The following is a 21,534-nucleotide window of genomic DNA, read 5'->3' on the forward strand; positions in this document are numbered from 1 at the left end:
TTATAGTTACGAAAATCGAACCTTTAAGCTTAGATATGTGTCAAACGGTTTGAAGTTTGAAAAATTCGACACCACCACGATGTTCACCTCATCGAAACGACTCCGGCTATATAAAATTTTTCGAAATCCAACGTATTCGATCGGGGTATCGCCGGAAGTGGTAACCGAAATCTGCAATTCTTTTTGAAAGGTCGAGAATGCTGACGTGTCATATTAGCTGAGTAAAGAGGTGATGTGTTGCTTATATGGTGCTGACTAAGACAATCTTAACGGAATTAACTTGCCACGTAAACAAAAGGTATGAATTTGTTAAGATTTTTAACGAAGAGATACCAAATTATTTAAAAACACACGAAATATCAAATTGTGAATTAAATTCATTTTAAAATACTAAAAATATTATTAACCCAATTATAACTGATGTGAAAAATAATACTATTGAAATAATTGGTGTCAAATTGTTGGCACAACTTAAGGGACGTTAGGGCTATGAAGAAGCGACAATTTAATGACTCGGGCGAGTCAACTCAGTTATTCACCGAGTTGGAACTTTTGATCATTCGGGTCGTTACAGTTGGATAATGAATTTCAAGTTAGTAATGGGCTTTGAAGATTAGGCCCATTAAAAACATTGCTACATTCTGCAAACAACTAGAAAGTCTGAGAACATTCACGATCTTTCCACATCGATCCTTCAAGTTTCCGGAATTCTCCTTTCTTCCCCTATAAATTTCAATCCACCTCTTCATAGCCTATCAAGTTGAAGATCAATAACAGCATTCTCAAGCTAGCAAAGCGCACTATCCATTCCATTTCGCATCGATTCAATTCAATTCTCTTTGATCAAAGATGTCGTTGATTCCAAGGTTCTTCGGCAACCGGCGGAGCAGCATGTTCGACCCGTTCTCGCTGGACGTGTGGGACCCATTCAAGGACATCCAGTTCCCGTCTTCATCGAGCGAGACCTCTGCTTTCGTGAACACTCGCATGGACTGGAAGGAGACGCCTGAGGCGCACGTGTTCAAGGCCGATCTCCCGGGGCTGAAGAAGGAGGAAGTGAAGGTGGAGGTGGAAGACGACAGGGTGCTCCAGATAAGCGGAGAGAGGAAGGTGGAGAAGGAGGATAAGAACGACACGTGGCACAGGGTGGAGCGTAGCAGTGGAATGTTCCAGAGGAGGTTCAGGCTGCCGGAGAATGTGAAGATGGATGAGATCAAAGCTGCCATGGAGAATGGGGTCCTCACTGTCACCGTTCCTAAGATTGAGCCCAAGAAGCCAGATGTCAAATCCATTGACATCAATTAAGCAGCTCCACTCGAGTCGTTTTGTCAAACGTGGTTGGTTTATTAAGTCTAGTCGTGGTTGGTTTATGTTTTTATGGTCACTATGAATGTATGGTACTACGAATCTGTGAGATCAGTCAGTATATGTAAAGGTCTAATTGCTTAACAAGAATAAAATTTACCGTAATTTTTTCTTAGCTCTGTTACATGGCTGTTAGGCTATAAATGATATTCTTACGTTGTTTAGATTCATAAACTGGCTTTTATGTTCAAATTCAAAGATTCTAATCAAAGGAAATTTGCTGCGTATGGAATTGAATCAGTGTAGAATTATGGAAGCCGTTGCTGGAGGGTATCATCATTTATAAATGTCCACCCGCGTCTTGATTTCTGCAAACGATCCTTCAGGCTCAGTGAGTAGTTTATTGGATCGGTCATTTAAATTATTGCCTTCAGTATATGTTCAAAGTTAATCCATGTAACATGATGCTTCTTCAATAACAGACTTTTTATCTTTAATAATTATGTTCAATCGGAATTTACCAAAATTGAGTGCGTCTAGCATTACGAAAAGATTTTAGCCGTTGCACAGACTGTACAAAATTCCGATGCAACTCGTTGAACTGCTACGAAACAATCCATGGAGAGTTACAATTCAAGCTAACATACAGGTTAACCAATTTCACATATTAAAATCTGTTGATATATGATTTAAACTCTGAATGGACACATTGAATGTGGAAGCTGTAAACAATTTAGAATCAACCACTAATTTGTTTTCATTTTTGTCACACAAGCATATTAACTGAGAACAAAAATCCATTGTAATTGAAAAATTCAAGCACCATTGAAGATGCACAAAGCAAATCTCTCATTTAAAACAAAACTAGAATTGGTTCAGAAAACAGAGACGACGACAGCAAAAAGAAAGGTAAATCTAATAACCACCCTTGAGATCGTTAACAACGTCATAAGGGATAGGAGTGACAGTTTCCAAGGTTGCGCCTTCCACCATGAAACCTGGTTTAGGACCTTCTGGCTGCCTCTTTGTGCTAATTACAACACCTTTAGCCTTGGCTTCAGCTTTCAGTTGATCGTTCTTGATCTTCCTTTGCTTGAACTCCTCCTCGCACCTTGATGGTTGAACATGCTCCACTCGTACATGGATTCTTTTCCTGATAATCCTGTTACCAACCTGTCGAGAAATACAGCTCAGAATACAAGATTGAAACATGGGAAATCATAAATTGAAACACAAATTTCATAAATCCTTCCTGAGTATATACTTAGGAAAATATATGAGAATCTAACTACATTCAAAATGCGGGCTCCAAACAAAGTTTGATGATCTCAGTAAGGTTAAACCAATCAGTAATGCAATCAACATACAAAAAATTGAGCCACGAGATTCATAAATCAAGATTACATACATATCAAATTGTACGAGAATCAAACTACATTCCTAAGTAAATAACAACACTGGCTGCATATTGCTATTGACACATAACACAACAGCCATAGCAGAGATTTGAGCACGAGCAATTAAAAAGCAAAACTTCAGCAACCGAATCCACAATTTCCCAGATTCAAACACTGGCTGCATATTGCTATTGACACATAACACAACAGCCATAGCAGAGATTTGAGCACGAGCAATTAAAAAGCAAAACTTCAGCAACCGAATCCACAATTTCCCAGATTCAAACACTCGGTATCAATTCATCCAAAAATGAGGCAAACAAAAATCACCCAAATCATCACACTGAATAGAAACCAAAATCATCAGAAGCAAAAGACAACCGTGACCAAAATTCCATAAAACATACGATACCTGCTTGTTGACTTCCACTCCAATGGCGCGTTTGGTGACATTCCAAACACGACCAGTGCGTCCATGGTAGAATTTGTGAGGCATACCCTTGTGGACAGCTCCGTTAACTTTGACGTCGACATAGTCGCCGATCTTGTAGGTCCTCAAATAAGTAGTGAGGTTAATGTAACCCTTCTTCCTGAAACCTCTGGCGAAGAGATCACGAGTCCTCGACCTCAAACCGTGTCCCGCCGGCATCTTTAGAGCTCTGGATTTCCTACTCCGCCTAGGGTTTTGAATGTGCCAAAAATGATTCGATGATGGAATGCAGGATTTTATACTAGCTGCTCTGCTAATTGATATCTAGGGTTTAACCTTTACGGGCTGGGCTTGATTGTCTACATGGGCCCGTCATCTTAATCGACATTATCAAAGATGATGGTGATTCGCAGCGTATGCAATTGAATCAGTGTAGGAAGTAATAATAAACGAACTCACCTAATACTGGATTCATCGAATTCATCAGACAAATCATAAGTTGTTTTCGTCAAACCGTTTACGGTTTTAACAGTTTTTTGTCTGATGAGTCCGACTTCTGATGAGTTCAAAAATATACCTCGTTCGAGGCCTCATTTTGAGAAAACAATTTATTCACTATTTCAACTAACGTTGGTGCCAAGCTAGAATTTGCGAACAAGGCGAGGTCAGAACGAACACAGCTTATAGTTGGATAATAATAAGGCTTTCTTGTTCATTAGAAGAAAAGTAAAAAACAAAAACGCATAAATAGGTTTGCTGGCATGAGATACAAGATAATACATACACTCATCACACATAAAAGCTTCCACACAATTATATTCCTTCCTTCTTAAGTTCACTATTCACTAGGGAAAAAAACTGCCCCCAGAAAAATAATTTCAAATGTCTAGATCATCCAAATGGATTTCATAACTTCAAGCAATACAAAGGATCTACAATTAAGTTTCTTTAAGAACCGAGCTTATCGGGTCTAAATCGTTGTCGGGCCATGACAACCGAGTATTTAGTATGGAACAATTGATTCTATAAGCTCTTGGAGTGGAGCAAGTTCCTTCTTGTCAATTAACGCAAACTCCTGCAGCAATAAGAGGGAAATCATCATTCATCATACATACCAAAAACTTAAGTTAACTACCAAGGATCTCTGTCAATAAATATAGTTGCCTGATATGCTCAATAAATAAGTCAGAAGGAAACTGTGTTTCTCATCAACAGGAGAAAGGAGGGACAAAAACACTCACACAGGTAAACAGTATGAAATGCTTGAAGCATGTATTCAGATGGGCTTCCTCCTTTAGGCTCACAATCTTCTGGAAATGTGTGTGATAGATGTGTGCATATACACGAAATAGTCTTTTGAATATCGTCTTCACCACTTCCTTGAAGTTTGGAGGAAATTCTGTACCTACCATATACACCATAGAGCATTCAATATGGGAATGTCTTTTCCCATCATGGATTAATGAATTAGCATAAGCATTCAATTACACTAGCTAAAAACAAGGCTCAAATCTGATTGTAGGATTACCAAGCTTTTGAGGGAAAATAGATTCATCATCTAGCTGGGTTTCAATCCAGTCCATTAAATATTCCACATATTTTGGAGCAGAGACCTCAATAGGTTTCTTAATCTGCAAGCCATCTGCCCATCTATACTCATACCTGCAAATAACACGCAGATAAAATCACAAATTCATTACCAACGAATTCCACAGTACTCCAAAGTTCCATAGTTCAGTATGCTATCACACTTTTACTTTCTAACTCTATTTAGTCCAACAGAGCATCATTTATATAACTAAAAGCAGCACATGCATTCCTAACTGGCACAAGAGATCTCATTTTAATCACAACAGCTGCTATTTAGTAACTTTATAATATGAAGTTGTCATAAAAATGCAGTTAATAAACTAGACTATACTTGGGGCCAGCTGTCATCGTAGGGCAGTTCTCCGGAGTACAGAACTCTGTGAGAGTGCCATAGAGAAGGTTCACCTGGTTGAAGAAATCAACAGCTGAAAGAAAGGAAAAAAATCCATCATATTTCAGTTACAGATATTGACAGAAGTTTAAGCATAAGAGATTTGGAAGGTACAATAATGTGTGAACATGTTAAACAAAACGTTTCACAGTAATGGTCATGGTACGGTAAAACCACTATGCAAGGACAAGAATGAGAAAGGGAGTTACTGTCGACAGCAAGCCACTCGTTCAAATCCTCGCCAGAAGGTAGACGTACTGCCTCTCTGAGGTTTCCACTACCTAAGGTGGAATCAATGTGCTTCCTAAGTTGAGCACCCTGGAAAAGATCCAAAATTTTAATAGAAAAGAGGGGTCACGAAAATAATAACTGGAAAATAATGCATTACATTTGTTGAACTTCAAACATACTGCATGCAACAAAATCAGATCCAAACATTTGACAGATAAAACAAACCTTGGTCCCAGAAGATACGCTCTTCTTCGGTCGAAATGTTCGTTGGTTTCTGTCACAAGAACAACAAATAAGGGAAATGTCAGCAGGAAAAATGCAGAGAATAAAGTTTTTGTACTCATGCTATGAAGAAGATGAACAAGAACAGGAAAGGGACGAATTGAATGGTGACTGCAATTCCCTTGCACATATGTAAGGCCAAATTCCATATACATTTTCCAAATGACATAATTTGTATTTCTAAGGCTTAGGTACTTTCTGACAACTCATTAACATAGGGATGCACGATGATTTATCCAAATGTTCACCAATGTTTAGAAATGTACAAGCTAGTATGGATACAGGATGCTCAATTTTACTAATTAATCTGTGCAGGTGAGAACAAGATTGAAACATGCAATCATCTACCATAAGCTTATTTGTCGATTCAACTGTTTTCCAATCTCATCATCATCCTAAACAATTCAATTGGTATTCAATGTGAATCATATGCACAGCACAGCAAGATTGTCCCTTTGAAAATAAAAAGTGAAATTTGTCGAACAAGTTGAAAACATCGAGAGGAAAATTGAGCTACATCTGATCTTACAAGAAAAAACTTAATCCCAAAACATCATAGAGACAATCATATGAACGACATATCATAGAAATAGAGAACAGATCCGACAAGATTGACGACCAAATCCAAAAATCAAAAGTATTGAATTGCTCGCTGACCAAGAGATAGAAAAATATATGAGCTGATTCATTTTAGGAAACAAAAACTTTATTAGCTTCTTGTGATCTACCTGCCTATCCCGAAGAGACTCATTGCGCGCGCGAAAGGTCGTTTATTGGTTTTCTCGTCGAAAAGAAAAGACTCTATATCAATCAAATAAAGTAAAAAAAAATGCTTTCGTTCCCCTTGTGAGTTCTTTTATTTATTTTGATTGATGCGCGGACAAATTTATAAATTTTTTTACTAATAGTCTTATATATCATATTGATATTTTTCTTAATCGTAAATTTTATTATAAAACCAATAGACACGTGACGTTTTATTAATAATATGGTAATTTGATACATATAATTTTAAAATTTTAAATTTAATTAAATTTTAAGTTATAATTCTAAACCAATAATATTATTTTAATCCTATTCTAATTAAAAAATCAAAATACAATAAAAATATTATGAGTCATAATCAATTATTTTTTTTAATATAATAATTTTATTCCTAATTAATTTTCTATCTATTATTTAAAAATACATTCCTAATAAAATTATAAAATATTATTTTTCAAATTTTTTTATTAATTTTTTTTAATTAAAATTCATTATATTTTTTTTTCTTATTCCTAATTAAACGGGCACGTTTTCTTCTTTTTCAATGAGCATACTATATAAAAAATATTTCCAATCAAATTAAAATATATATTAATTTTTTCAAATTCTTTTATTAATTTATTAATCATAATAAAATTTCGTTGTATTCTTTTTTCCTATTCCTAATTAAAACGGACATATTTTATTTTTCAAACAATAAGAACAACTAAATTGATTAAATGTAATTATAAATTTTATTATGAAATCAAATCTTGATATATGACTTTTATTTTTTGTTATGTTTATTATTTTTGAAAACAAAATAAATTTTTTAATTCTAATAGGATCATAGATTTTGAAATAAAATAAAAATAATTATGATTGATATAAAATTTAAATAATATCCTTTTGATATGATATTTTACATATATTTAATAATATTTAATATAAATAATTATTATATAAGCTTTTTTAAATATATCTAAATTATTAATTTTTAAATGTACGGATTTTTCGACCAACGGACGGACCCACTGACTTGTTATTAGAATTGCCGTTGGATGAAATAGAACTAAAAATCTTAGCCGTCAAGAACGGAAAAGTAAAAATCAAGTATCGAAAACCATCTATTTGGTCCCTACTGTTTCGTTTTTGTGACTTTTTAGTCCTTAATGTTTAAATTGAAGCAAATCATAGGAGGAGGAGGAGAGAGAGTAGTACATGCCCAAGAACAGATTTTTTCCTCGAATACAATTAGTATACATGATAATGAATTTTACAAGATGATTAAGGATTGACACAAGCAGCTGGGTTATGTAACCCATAGTAGCGAGGAATAACATTAGTGCACACGGAAATTGCCGGTCCCTGGCTCGCAATGCTCTTGAGATCAACATCGGCAATTTCCACATTCTCGCACGGATATCTGGGGCTGCAAAGCAGTTTCACCGCGGATCGACTCACTGAAGTTCCTCGAATGTTTCTAAAGCTAACATTGTTGATCTTTACAAGTGATGGGATCTACAAAATCAAAATGCAACATTGAAATGTTAATGACATATTGCTACTTCCTCAATTTAGCACTTAATACATATCATTTTTTACAAAACGGAGTTAGTATTACGCAATTAAATATTATCTATTACGTACCGATTTATCGCATAGATTAGAAGGGCAGTACTCTTGCTCTACGAGAACAGGATTGCTAACATTAACCATGACAATGTCTTCAAAATGCATATCGGAGACGATGCTGTCAAATGGAGAAGATGGCCATGTCTTCACCCTGACGCCATTCATAGTGTTAATAAAGGTGCAATTCTTAACACTGATTCCGTTGACAGGTTTTTCTCCCGGGGTCCTTCCTAAACTTCCGATGCTGATTTCGTGGCCTGGTCCACAAGTCACCCTTGTTATACTAATATCATGGTTATCGTCACCCATAGAGATACAGTCGTCACCAGTTCCGATGAAAGAATCAACAATATTGACCCAAGTCGAACGTCCGATGTGGATTCCGTCAGTGTTAGGGCTCTCATCCGGAACCGTGATATTGAATCTAGCAAATGTGAAGTTATTGCAACCCAATACCTTTACATGGAAGTTTTTACTATTCAATGAAGTCACCCCTCGGACTAATGCATAGTTTACGAAATTGATGTTGGAAAATTTGCACAGAATTCGATAAACAATCGACAAGAAGCAGATGTATACTGAATAATTCGCTGAATATTATTAATCATGTGAAGAAAATAACATAATCATATGATTCGAGACATAACAAATAAAGCAGCACATACATAAACGATTAAAATAAATAAATAAAGATTTAAGGAAAGAGGATGCAAACTTGATTCGGAGGCACGATCAGATCCCTTTCCTTAAAGCATATTACGCCCCGTACTGTGCTTCGGTTACAATGGCGTAGAGCTTCCCAGGATACAACCGAATGAACGACGATAACAAGCACAAGATAATATCGAAGTTCGGGCGAGACTTACGCTAGCTAAACTCTCCGATGATACAAGAAAAGAGAAGACAGAAAGACAGGTGGGTTATGAGCCAATCTTTTTTGCTAGACGGATTTTTCAGAGAGAGATATGAATTTTTCTGTGTATTTAATCCCACAAACTAGCCAGGTATTTATAGGTTTAGGGGGGGGTCGGTTTTGACAAGAAGAATTTGACTTGGAGTGCAATCCAAGACTCCTAATCCTAGATGCATTTGGACTGTGCACTCTTATCAATTCAAAACTTGATAGTCAAACTTCTTTCAGTACTTGCGCAATTAAAATTCCATTCAAACAGAAGATTAAATCTGATTTTAATTAGGAGATAAAATCCATATTAAATTAGGAGACAAAACCGAATTACACTATGAGATAAATCTCCCTCTAAAATTCGGTTACTACATGTAAGTGGACGAATCCCACTTAAACACGGATACATAATTAAGAGATAAAATCTCACTAATTAAGTAGACAAAATCAAACCGGCTTCATCCTAAAAATAAACGAATCAAACCGGTATGATCCGCTAAACGGATCAATTGACAAATCCAAATCGAACCAGTCTGGGTCATGCATGCATGGTGGTGTGCGCGCATGGCACGTGGAACCTTGTAGACTTCCTCTACAACACACTTTAAACTTAAATACACACAAACCACTATATATGTGACTTGTGTTTCTAAAAAATTTACAATGTGGGACTTTGTACATTCATGCACAAATCATCACTATAAGCACTACCCTTTCTCATTCATCCTTTGACACAAATGTCAAATAAATGATTGAACACTCATCTATGTAGTATAGACAATCTATAGAAACTCGTTTCAATTTATTCCGTCACACGAATTTGCCTACACGAGTGGTCAAACTACCATTGACCATGTAATTTGTCATTTTGTATAACAATTGAAGCGTAGATTCTGTAATTTTTAACATAATCAACGTTAATTCGAGTTGGCTTCAATTAAAAGTAAGCAACGAAAGGGCTAAGGGTACTTACAATTGGAAGTTTAATACATTTCTTATTTCTGTTGCAATCATTTTTGGTTCAAGCGAGACTTCCTTGACCATCAAAAGTTCCTTTACCTGATAATGTGAAATTGTCAATGTAATTGAATGTGACCCAACTTGCCTCAGTCTTGAATGGTTCTAGTTCTGCCGGCGCTTTCAATATTCCTCTAACTCGAACCTCAATCGGAGCCTTACAAGGACCGGCTAATGTTATCTGGCCGAGATTGTAAGTTCCTCTAGGAATCACGATAATACTTGGACTTGCCGATGCACATCCTTCTTTCCAAGCATTCACCAAAGCCTGTATATGACAAAGTCGATAAAGAAATGATACTTGCATGTAACGAAATGTGAAATGCTGTAAAACTACATTTACCTGGGTCGCTTCGCCTCCTCTTTGTACAAATGTTTTTAGATTATAAACTATTCTAACAGGTGTAGCTTCAGCATTTAGGAGAATAGCAAACAACAATAGTAAAGTGTAATGTGGTGTGAGTTTCAATTTGAGAGTCGCCGCCATTGCTTGTTTTGTACCGAGTTGTAGAACTCTGCTAAGTTTTGATTTCCTTCATTTATCTATAAGCTGCAATATATACTAGCATTCTCAACTTACCATTTGCTAATTATAATTCAAGATAGTTACAACTTACTGTGTACGTTGCAACATCTAGCTTCCACCTCTTATATTGTATAACTAAAGATTGCTCAACTTATTTTTGAACGTACACTAATTTAGAATAGTTTACTGTTATCTCCAGAGCAATTACGGCCTAAATCATAATAACTCGGTTAAAATTATGGCATTTCTGGTACGCACCCGAGCAAGTTGATAGATATAAATCCTAACAACTTAGAATCTTTCAAATCATTTAGGTCCTTTTCTCTTGGAGTACGTAGAACTTGCTAATTTAATTCTCTACTAGCTAGAATAACGAAAGACAGTGCAAGCTTTGTGACATTACAAACGACAAATCAAATCAAATGAACTTCTTAATGACATGATTAACGACAAATTAACTTTGCCATTGTAATTGAGGTTTTCCTAGTTTGTTTCTAATCGACGTTCTCCTCATCACATATGTTCTTGGGAGGTCAAAACCCTCAAAGTTTCATTTCGGCGTATCAGAATAGTTGACATTACACACTCTGGCCAATTTAACTCACACAACTGTAGTTTGCATTGATTCGTTGTATTTGGGGATGAATCTTCAGGAGATGATGATTAGCTGCGTTTTACCAATAATTATGGTTAATTAATCAAGCTGTCCCAAACATATAGAGGGAATAATATATTTCATTAATTTGATAATCAATACAGTTCAACATTTTTATATTATACAAGAATTCCAACATAGAATGGCTCTTTCTCCAAGAGTTTCATAATAATTTTTAGGTCACTTTTGAATGCAACATTTTCTCAGCCGTTTGCACCATCGACTCCAATTTACACTTTATCCTTTCAATACCACATCCAGATTCTGCATGGACCCAATCAGCTCTCGATAATCCGACAAAGTTGAATCAGATAACGGCTCCAAGAATTCACATCTTGCCAATATCTCAGGTGGGGGTACACCAGCAATCAGGTTTGTGTCGAGCTTAGGTTTACCGTCCGTGAGCTCTCTGGGAATTTCGATGAGTCCATTTTCAAGGGCAGACGGAGATGCCCCAGGGATTACCTCCTGTTTGAAAGGCAGTGATCTTGCAGCTTGCAAGCAGAACTCTATCCATTGATGGATGACGGGAGAGGGTCCTCTAACTCGACCACCTATTTCTGTTGTTTCAAGTCTAGATGTAGCTGGAATGGCCTACAAAAATCAATTGGGAAAAAAATCACCTGAATGAACCAAAACCGACTAAACCAAGTCAAACCAAGCCTATTTTTCAGTTTTTCCAGTCAGTTTTGGAATTCCACCCATCTGTTACCATCTATTTTTTCAATACTACTTCATTGGGAGTCTCTCAAACTGTTGCAGAACTGAAAAAATCAAAATTAAACGAGAGAAGCTTTAATACGTACCCAGAGATCAGCCCATAAGCTAGCTCCAGACTTGGGAACAATCACAGTGACATTGGACATGCGCTTTGCAACAGGAAGAATGTCACTACTCCAGCCGACAGCCACCCATACATCACCTACTCCAAATGCTTTTAGGTAGTGCACGCTGTCAAACAATCGTACCTACAAAGTGTTGATATTCTGAAAAAATTAGTGAAAAGGTTCTTTCTTGGTGAAATTATCTTTGTAGAAATGCCTGACAGGAAATGTTTGAGGCACTGAATGACTAGAAATGTTTCTCTTAGTACCTGTTTTCCAAGCAGTGCCAGATTTTGCTGAACGGCACTTCTTCCACCAGTGACTTGCAAATCTATATTCTTAGTGTTGTATGATGCCCCCATATACTTTAAGACAGCACCAATCACCTCTCGTGGAGAATCAATCATTGAAATCTTCCCAGCAAGCTCAGGCCGCCACAAATCTGCCCAATCCTGGAGCAAATGGAAAACTATCAAGATATGTATACAAGAACTTCAAATGCTACACAGGGAAATGCTGAAAAGTCATACTTTCTCAGCAAGTTAATTAAAAAATATACAATTGGGATTTAGAAATAGTTCGAGAGCAGTTACCTCTATGGGAGCCAATTTTTTCTTCTGAAATTTAGTCTTCTTGTATGCTATTACCATAGTTCCCCATCGATATGGTGCAGCCCATATTTCACCTTCATCATCCAGTTTCCCTTGACTATTCCTGCGTAGATATACCTGGGACTTTATTAGTGGATATTTAAATTTATAGAAAATTTAAGATGAAACAAAACTACAGAAAAATGCTGCCTTAACCAACTCGCCTGAACACTTAGCCACTTGTTATCTTACCTTCCATTTCTCACCCAAGCTTTTAAACCAATCATAAGTGTCTACTTCTTTGATAGGTTCAATCATAGCCTTTTGAATTGCATGACTGAGCCATGAGTCGCCAATACTAACGAGATCCGCTGCCACAGTAGATTTAGGTCCCACTTTCCCTTTCTTTAATGGCAGAGATAGACCAGAAAAGATGTCTTCAAGTCTGGCTTGGAACTCTGTGCTAAGCGACACCCTCTTTCCTTGAGATTGTATGAAATCCTACATGAAAAATATTCGATCAACAAACTTCAGTCTCATAACAGTCACATGTTTAATAACTTCATCTGGGAATCATAAAAATGAGTTATAATTCAATTTAAACCAATGAGACATCAAATTCAGATAGCTCAAAGGCGAGACAATGTAGTTAGAAATGAAAGTCCCAATTCAAGTGTGAGAAGACAGAGCTACAAACCTTAACCCATGATGGAGGTATGGAGCCCCGTAGAGTGACAACTCTTAGAGGGACTGTCAAAGAATACGTTTTAGACTTCCAAGCTTCAAAAGCAGCTTGCGTCTTCTCATCCTCAAACTTTTCCTCATTATCATTCTTTTCCTCATAATGACAATCTGAGCGAACAAAAGAAATATGTTATTGGTGCCAAGCAACAAATGAATAAGCCGGCATTTTTACACTATTTTTTCAATTAAATTATAAAATTTTACTACAAACAAGTTCCAATTCAGCATACATTATAATTTATATTGCTCTAAAACCAACAAGCGTGAGCACTATCATCATACTGATTACTGAGTAATGCTCAACGAGCTAAAAATCGACAAGCAATAAAGCATCAACATTCAAACCCGTAATTAAATAACGAAATGAGATAAAATGGTGTCACCTTGAGCGTGGTGAGAATCAACTGGTGCGACAGGAGGAGGAGTGGCAGCGACAGCTGCGGCGGAACATATGCCAAGAAAGAAAAACCCAGATACAGAGAGACGAAGAAGTGAGAGACCAGGTTTTGAAGATATACGGTTGGTATTTTCCGGCGAGTCAGAGGCGCAGATAACGGCTGCCGGAAATTGAGAAGCGTGAAAGGAAAGGAGAGACCGTTGTGGGTTGCGGCGGAGGAAGAGTTTAGTTGTGGGTTCTGAAGGGAAAGTAGAGTTGAGAAATGGAGAGTAGAGACATGGAGATAGAGAAGATACAGTCATCTCTCTACAACTACAAGGGAGACGCTATGCCAAACATGCCAGACTTTGATTTGGAGTTGGACTGTTAGCTTCAGCTTCAAACGGGAGGTTCAACGGAAATACGGAACGGCCAGAAAATATAATCATATCTTCAGAAAGAGTTAGTCCTGCATTTTAATAGCTTTACACCAAATGGTCCTTTTATTTTGATTTTCCGGCACTCAGTCCTTTCTAGTTTTTACAATTTTCATTTGCCTTCAAATTTCATCGAATCATGACCCAAATCAAATTTATAAATACTAATTAGACAAATTTATACTATATAATTTTAAGTTTCAAAAAATTTATAAATAATTTAAATTCTATTATTAGTATTTCAAAAAAAATCTATTATTAATTTATTATTATACTCTCTCTTAAAAAAGGTATGTATCACAAAAATAAAACTCAAACAACTTTAGAAAAATATGGAATTGCTTCAATAGATCATCACGGGAAAAAATATAAATATAAAATATGTATTTGAGAAATAAAATAAAATAAAAAACTCTATTCTCTATGAGACCGAGTAATAGTGACATGCAAGCGATACATACTGTGAGGCGCAATCTTTATTACACTAGTGTGTCCACCGCGCATTTTTCTTTCTTTGACGAAACATTGGCGTCGTCTATCTATGGGGTCTCATGCAAAAAGTCGTGATCTCCTTCTCCTAAGTCAGTATCATCAGAATTTCGCTTTTTAAAGGAGTCGGGCCAGATATTTTATCGAAGATGCGTGGCAGACACGAAAATGTGTGAAAAAAGTTTGTAGGACGCGTGTAGAGAATAGGAATTTTTTTGCCTCTCTATTTAAGAGATAGCTTTTGCGGTAGTAGGATTTGCATATTTGTTTATATATCAGGATGTCTATTGATTTTTTAACAAAAGATTTGGAGACAAATGAACATAAGCTCTATTAAGGGTAGATATAGTATATGTGGACCTTCAAACCGAATTAATGACTTGGGGAGGCCGGATTCTGTGAATGTTCCGAACATGGGACAACCGGAAGATTATCCCTATCACTTCATAACAAGTGCAGGGGAAAAAGAAAAATCCTTCTCAATCTCACCAATGCAACATCCCTGACATATTATTTCGAATACCCGTTATTAAATATTGTAGCCAAATTAGTATTTACCCTAGTTTAGGAAGACAAAAAGGGAGATATACAATTTTCAAACTACTAAAAGACTCCATAGAGCTAGGAACTAAAGCCTGAAAACTGGGGAACACTAGCTAGGTGACTTGTTCTTGTTCCATCAACTTGCTTGCTGGTGCTTTCTCCTCCATTTTTACATACGCAGACGGAAACCATCCTGCCTTTCCTTTATATTCTCCTTCAGACCATCCATGCGGAGCAACCTTGTAAATATCAGATTGAACCGTAAACTTTTAAAATCAGCTCACAATTCATATGATGATTAAATTCTTCAACAATATATAAAATTGTAATTTGAGTAATGACCTGGCGAACCACAACATAATCCCCCTCTGAAAGGGTTAACTCTCCCTCAGATTGAGCATCAAAAGGATGTACAACCTGGCAGTTGGGAAAGTCAAACACACAGCATAATAGTAAATGAGTAAATGTACTGTAGAAATTCAAAAGAAACTAAATTCTGAAACAACATTCATCTTATTTTTATTTTCAGGCATCAAAGAGACTAAATTTGGGCTTACTTGTGCAATATAGTATTCATCCTTTTTCTTAGATCCATTCAAATTGATGTGTTCATCTCCAGGAGTGGTATTAACAACAGGCCGTTGGATAGTAATAGATTGTGATGATGAAGAATTCTTTGCTTGAATGTGCAATGGAGAATCATTCGTTTGCTCCTGCAAAGTAGAATCATTTGAGAGTGGCCTCAAGGCATGCTCTTTGGGTTCCTCTACTTGTAAATCTTCTCTTGATTTCTCTAGCAGCAGTGAGTCGTTTGATTGCTCTTCTTCTATCAACTAAGACCATCAATAAAACATACGTCCACTTAAAACAATGAAAAACAAATAGTCTTACATACTACTATTTTCTTGCATAATAGATAGACAAGAACTAGATGTGAACCTCAGCATAGAGTTTCTCTAGAATATCAATTACTTGCTGATGATAAACTCTCTCCGCATCAACCTGAAAAATGATTTCACTCAAATGACTTAAACTGCTAAAAATAATGAAATGAGAAAAATACTGACAGAATAACTTAAAATGAAAGGGATCCCAATCAATAAACGCGAAATCATGAATAAAGAAGCTGAAGTACCATAATGCAAAGCTTCTCAAAAGTTGTCTGTTGCTGCTGAGCTTCAACTGACAGCATGGCATCAACTGCTTCTTTCCCAAGAGCTGCCATTGCAGTTCTAAGTTCACTCAGTCTTTCTTCCGCATTTCGTAATTTCATGCATGACTCAGCAGATATATCAGATTCCCTGGTTTTTGATCTGCGCCTCAACACTTCAGCTGCCTGGTTGAGAAGTTGTTCATGATATGTATCTAAAATAAATTCACTGCACCATACACCAAGATGAGATAATAATTATTTTTGTTTACCTGAGAATCAACCTCTTGACGGAGTTTGTCATAACGATGGGTCAAGTGACGAGCATCCTCCAATGGAGCTCCCGTTATTAATGATCGTAGTGGCTGAGAAACCTACATATTGAATCTGTGACACAATTAGAAACAGAGTAAAACAAGAAGCTAACAAGGGATAAAAATATTGATGTCATTATCATACCAAGTTATGAAGGATAAGTTCTCAAAGTCATCGAATGGTCAATTTTTCTTTCACGAATGACCAAGATTTCAGGAGAATCCAACTGTTATAAACTATGCGACAATGTAGTAAAAAAATCTTCCGTACCGCAATAGTTCAAATTGACACGTTTACAAGAACATTCTGATTTTACATTTAAAATTGTGTGATTTCCATGCACCCAAATATTGGCATTTTAAACATCATTTATGAGTTATCTATGGAGTGACTAATAACTTAGGAGATAGTTTCCTGATGCATGAATATTGAGAATAGGGAGTTGGACAGTACAAGTACGAGACAAGGAGAATAGTTACCTGGTTGGTAAGGAAGCCAAGCAACGTTTCCCTCTCATCTTCCATTCCATTATGTGAGGAGGCAAAGGTAAGTGCAGCTTTTGCAAGATGAGGAGCACTACTTTCGTTCTCGGTACCATATCTACTACAATCTTGACTCAGCCTTCTCACTGACATGTACAAGTAATCATTCAATTAAACACCAGACTCGGTGAATGAATAACTAAATACAGATATAGACACTAATTAGTTAGAAAGCCAATTTCACCTATCTCCATCTGCTTCGTGCTTGCAGAGATAAACCCTTCGATACATCGGACAATGTTCCTCTGGAAATGCTGTGAAAGGAAGTAGTATTTTAATCAAATGACAAGACCAGATTCCAATGCAAATTTAATGCACAAACGTTTCATGATACTAGTAAGTTAGAAATAAGCTTTGAAAGGTAAAAATTGTTATACCTTAGCTGACCTGGTAGAATTGTAAAGTTTTTCAAGCTGTTGATGACATTGAAGTTCAGCTTCATCAGTGCTAACCGATTCGTGACCGAAATGACCCAAATGTTTTAGTAATGCCTGGCGAATGATGGAGACATCACGTTATTATACAAAAGAAGGCAGTCAATCACATTCACACCAAACCATACAAGTACAATATCAATCTATATAGCCTTTACATAGGTTCACTTAATTATGAACAAAGTTCCTTTCACAACATAAAAAATAAAAATACAATCTTTATTTATCTGACGCACAAAAGTAAGAGTGAAATACAAAACTCAGCTGATTGACTTAGTGAAGAGTAGTGAATCGGTGTTAAAATCAAAAGGGTAAAAAGAAAGGAACATACTTGTTGTTGTTTAGCAACTTGCTCTCTGAACCTGGTAGCTTGCTTCTTTATAGCATCCATCTTCCTTCTCTGTTTTTCTTTCTTCGATGATTCAATCTATCAATTCATGAAGCGATCAATTAAAAAAGGCGTGAATAGTTTCTCCATTAATGAGGAACGAGGTTTTGGTAAAGTAGGGAGTTATAGAGAAAACGAAGTGGAAAGGTCTATTATATATTCGGTAGAGAGAGAGATGCTTTAATGGCAGGTATAGTGTAACAGATAGAGAAAGAATTTGTCGGTTAAAAGATTCAATAAAGACGGAGACTTTTGGTGGAACACCCGCTGTTATGACTTGTCATGGATACCCACATGGATGTAATATTCGGGTCGGGTCCATAGAAATCGGCAAAACTAAATACAAATAAAAGATGGTACACACCATTGGAAAAAAAAGACTAAAATGTCCTTACTTCATAAATATTTTGATCATTTCAGGAACATATTATAGTCGTTTCTACCCATGAAGTGCATTGTGTGCAACATTTTGGAGTGCTTTTAGCATGATCATAGAAATTGGGAATATTTTAACAAAAATCAAACGTTGGTCTTTTTTGTTGAAATTTAACATATGATTTTTTTTCTTTTGATGTTATGAATTTCTTTTTTCCAGAATAAAAAATAATCATATGAAATTGTTGATTTATAAAGTTTAGTTTCGTATTCAAAACATTAGTCGTTTGTTGAAAATTAGACATTGCCTAAATACATTGAATATGATTTTCCTTTGAATATATAAATATGGAAAATATATACATTTTTAAATGTTCAATTTAACTAGTATGGAATTATGCACGAGTTTAGACTAAGAAAATTTAGCATAAGAAAATTGTTGAAAACCAAGTTATAATTGATTTTATTATTATTTATGTATTCATAACATTACACAAAAAACATTAATTAATTAAAATTAATTATACTTTGTGCAATCAGTTCTCTTGAATGACACGGTCTTCTTCTGAAGATCATACCCAACCAAGTAATCAATCTGAGCCAAATTCCGATAATCGAAACACCATTGGAAGGTACAATAGTGAAGCAAACCATATTCTCCTCTATCGCAGCAAACGTATTATGTGGCTGCAACTCTAAATCAGCTCCTTTAAAATGAGCGGTGATGATCGGAAGACCGACATTTCCGCCGGCGGCTTTAAAACATACGTCGAGAAGTCCGTTAGGATCACTCACACGTTCAGCTTGTATCGTTTCATCCAACGCCGATGTCAATTTCTCGTAGAATTCCGAGCTCAACATTGTCAACGTCGTTCCTGAGTCGATTATAACGTTACCGTCTTCGATTCCGTTACTATCTGTCGAGGAAGAGGTGTAGGCTAGTCTCTTTTTTCCGACGCTGACGGCTTCCAACGTCAGGTAGTAGAATGTCGGAGGGTCTTTATCGACTAACGGAGTCGATACAACTTTTGGACCGTTTACAACGCCGTTACTTCCGAAATTGATCTTGCTAGTGAGATTATTAGAATCGGACTCGCCAGGCAATAAGCAATATGAAAACTTTCCGTTAACCGATTTACTCAACTGCGATATAATTGAAAGCGGACCTCCTCCTAATCCGATTATACCCGACCCGACTCCGTCAAAAGTCCCGCCGTTGTTATGTCCACAACCAAACACGATCTTAGGAATAGTGACGTCAGATTTCCCGATAGTGAATTTCTCAAGAGCGATTTTGCCTCTAGTGAACGATTTATCCCCATAGGAATAACTATACTCGCAAGTATTCTTGTTGACTTCACATCTCCTTTCGTTGTTATCGAGTGCATTACAAGAATCGGAGTCGCAAGACAGTTCCTTGTAGGATGAAGATTTCTTGGGATCGAAGAGAGGGAGTTTTTGGTCATAGCATTGGATACAAGGTTTGCATTGTGTCCAAGTCAGATCGCTGCCTGTATCGGCTATTCCTAGGACTTTAACTGGTGGTGTTCCGATTGAGACTTCCATGAAGTATTCTCCGCCGCTAGGGATGATTTCGGATTGGATACGATTTTTCATTGATGACGACGTGGAGAAGTGACGCGTCCTAGAAATGGATCGACGAATGGCATTGTGGAGGCGTTCGAAAGGGGTTGATGAGGAATTGTAGAGTGGTGAAAGTGGAGAGTCTCGGTGAATCATATCGATACTAAAACCGATATTAGTGGCTTCGGCAGGGAGAATTCGGGAAAAGACATAGAGACAGCTTAGGATTGTGATGAAACATAACAGGGAAGAAGTAGGAGACATGGTTTTGGAGAATATATGATAGGCGGGAAGTTGGAATCGAGAGAAGAATGTGAAAAAGTTGGAAGAAAGAATTCAGGATTTATAGTGTGTGATTCAAGGAATGTGAAAAATGGAAAGTTCGTAACAGAAAATTTATGCTTCTGAATGATTTAAGATTAGTAACAGCTAAACTGTGTTTATGTTAGTCTTAATTGTGAGAAGATGAAGTGATTAAACTTTTCATGATGGTAAAGGAAAAATGATTCTTATGTATTCAAATTGTTTAGCTAGACTCCATCGGCTTAAAAAAAAAAGTAAAATTCTAACTAGCATGAAAATTCGAGAATGAAGAACTTTTATTTTATCACATTATAATTGTGCGGACTATACGACTCGAGCCCCTCATCCTATTAATGAAGGAGTGGGCAAGATTTAATTACATAATTTTATTTTTCTTATGATATTTCTAATATAATTTTATATATAATTCTCATCATTAACTATTAACTATTAGGTCACGGTCTTAATTAGCATTGTATTATAATCGAATTATATGTTGAGCCTAATGAAATTTTCGGGGGGCCACGTAATTCCTAGGATTCTTAGGAATGCTCAGAAGTGAACTGATGTTGCCTTAATGGGCTTGGGATCTGGTCTAACCCAAATCATCTTACAGCCTAGCCAATAATATCTCTGACCCAGATCGTTTGACAAAATGGAAACGATTATTGGGAAAGCACGGGTTCGATTTGGTCAATTTTGATCGACATTTTAACTCTGTTTTTCGATCAGTTGACTGACTCGGTTCGAGTCTGTTTTTATCGGTTCACAGTGGAATTAAACTGTTACATTTGTGAATTAATTCGCCCTTGAATCAAGGGGAAATGTGAATTTCATGGTCAAACGATCCTCCTGTACAAGGAAGAGAAAATAGTGGTGGGTCCCAAAGGAAATGTGCTTTGGACCCACTAGTATTGGGAAAAGAACACACGCTGCCAAAAAGGAACATGAATTAGCCGTTGGCATGTAGTATCTATCTTTCCCTAACAATGCCTTCTTTCTACAAATTAACATCACAAAATTAGTGAAGGCAAACCTAAAAATCAAAACTTTTTCTATAATCAATGGCTGATTTTGGGTTCCTTTCAGACACGGACGATTCTGCAGTTGAAGAAATCATCTCTCAAGCAGCCGAGCTATCGGTTCTCGAGCAAGTCGCTGCTATCAACTGTTCCGGTTTCACCGACTCAGTCCTTCCCACTGAGTTAGAGTCCCGATTCCGCAAACTCAAATCACTTCCTGTCTCTACTAAACCCTTCACCACCGCCAAAACATTTCATCACTCGGAGCTGAACAAGCGTGAAAACAAGACAAAAATCGATTCCGATGAAGA

General features: G+C 36.5%; 6 protein-coding genes and 1 pseudogene across 6 annotated transcripts; 1 reads left to right on the top strand and 6 right to left on the bottom strand.

The window, feature by feature from the left end:
• The first annotated feature begins 831 nt into the window (after positions 1-831).
• On the top strand, positions 832-1,305 carry LOC139884616 (17.3 kDa class I heat shock protein-like). The gene has a single exon (XM_071868632.1). The coding sequence runs from the start codon at positions 850-852 to the stop codon at positions 1,303-1,305; it is 456 nt and encodes a 151-aa protein (XP_071724733.1). The 5' UTR covers positions 832-849.
• Positions 1,306-2,220: 915 nt separating this feature from the next.
• Positions 2,221-3,351, bottom strand: LOC139884618 (large ribosomal subunit protein eL21z/eL21y). Its single transcript, XM_071868633.1, has 2 exons — positions 3,115-3,351; positions 2,221-2,478 (listed from the first exon to the last, which is right to left on the bottom strand). Exons 1-2 carry the CDS (start codon positions 3,349-3,351, stop codon positions 2,221-2,223), a joined length of 495 nt encoding a protein of 164 aa, XP_071724734.1.
• Positions 3,352-4,135: 784 nt separating this feature from the next.
• LOC139884619 (MOB kinase activator-like 1B) lies at positions 4,136-6,377 on the bottom strand. Its single transcript, XM_071868635.1, has 7 exons — positions 6,355-6,377; positions 5,570-5,618; positions 5,323-5,431; positions 5,054-5,147; positions 4,661-4,794; positions 4,374-4,537; positions 4,136-4,207 (listed from the first exon to the last, which is right to left on the bottom strand). Exons 1-7 carry the CDS (start codon positions 6,375-6,377, stop codon positions 4,136-4,138), a joined length of 645 nt encoding a protein of 214 aa, XP_071724736.1.
• Positions 6,378-7,657: 1,280 nt separating this feature from the next.
• LOC139884612 (exopolygalacturonase-like) lies at positions 7,658-10,413 on the bottom strand (annotated as a pseudogene).
• A 931-nt stretch (positions 10,414-11,344) lies between these two features.
• Positions 11,345-13,964, bottom strand: LOC139884613 (uncharacterized). Its single transcript, XM_071868629.1, has 7 exons — positions 13,649-13,964; positions 13,219-13,373; positions 12,774-13,022; positions 12,525-12,659; positions 12,201-12,383; positions 11,914-12,075; positions 11,345-11,701 (listed from the first exon to the last, which is right to left on the bottom strand). Exons 1-7 carry the CDS (start codon positions 13,962-13,964, stop codon positions 11,345-11,347), a joined length of 1,557 nt encoding a protein of 518 aa, XP_071724730.1.
• Positions 13,965-15,223: 1,259 nt separating this feature from the next.
• LOC139884614 (SH3 domain-containing protein 1-like) lies at positions 15,224-17,942 on the bottom strand. Its single transcript, XM_071868630.1, has 11 exons — positions 17,883-17,942; positions 17,495-17,608; positions 17,302-17,371; positions 17,055-17,203; positions 16,533-16,634; positions 16,246-16,446; positions 16,050-16,112; positions 15,912-15,943; positions 15,668-15,770; positions 15,453-15,527; positions 15,224-15,349 (listed from the first exon to the last, which is right to left on the bottom strand). The coding sequence occupies exons 1-11, from the start codon at positions 17,940-17,942 to the stop codon at positions 15,224-15,226; spliced, it is 1,095 nt and encodes a 364-aa protein (XP_071724731.1).
• Positions 17,943-18,831: 889 nt separating this feature from the next.
• Positions 18,832-20,162, bottom strand: LOC139884615 (probable aspartic protease At2g35615). Its single transcript, XM_071868631.1, is given in 2 exon segments — positions 18,832-18,923; positions 18,926-20,162. Coding segments are annotated over 2 exon segments (1,329 nt in total).
• Between the last annotated feature and the right edge of the window lie 1,372 nt (positions 20,163-21,534).

The sequence above is a fragment of the Rutidosis leptorrhynchoides genome, unplaced genomic scaffold (genome assembly GCF_046630445.1).
Source record: "Rutidosis leptorrhynchoides isolate AG116_Rl617_1_P2 unplaced genomic scaffold, CSIRO_AGI_Rlap_v1 contig577, whole genome shotgun sequence".
Classification (NCBI taxonomy): domain Eukaryota; kingdom Viridiplantae; phylum Streptophyta; class Magnoliopsida; order Asterales; family Asteraceae; genus Rutidosis; species Rutidosis leptorrhynchoides.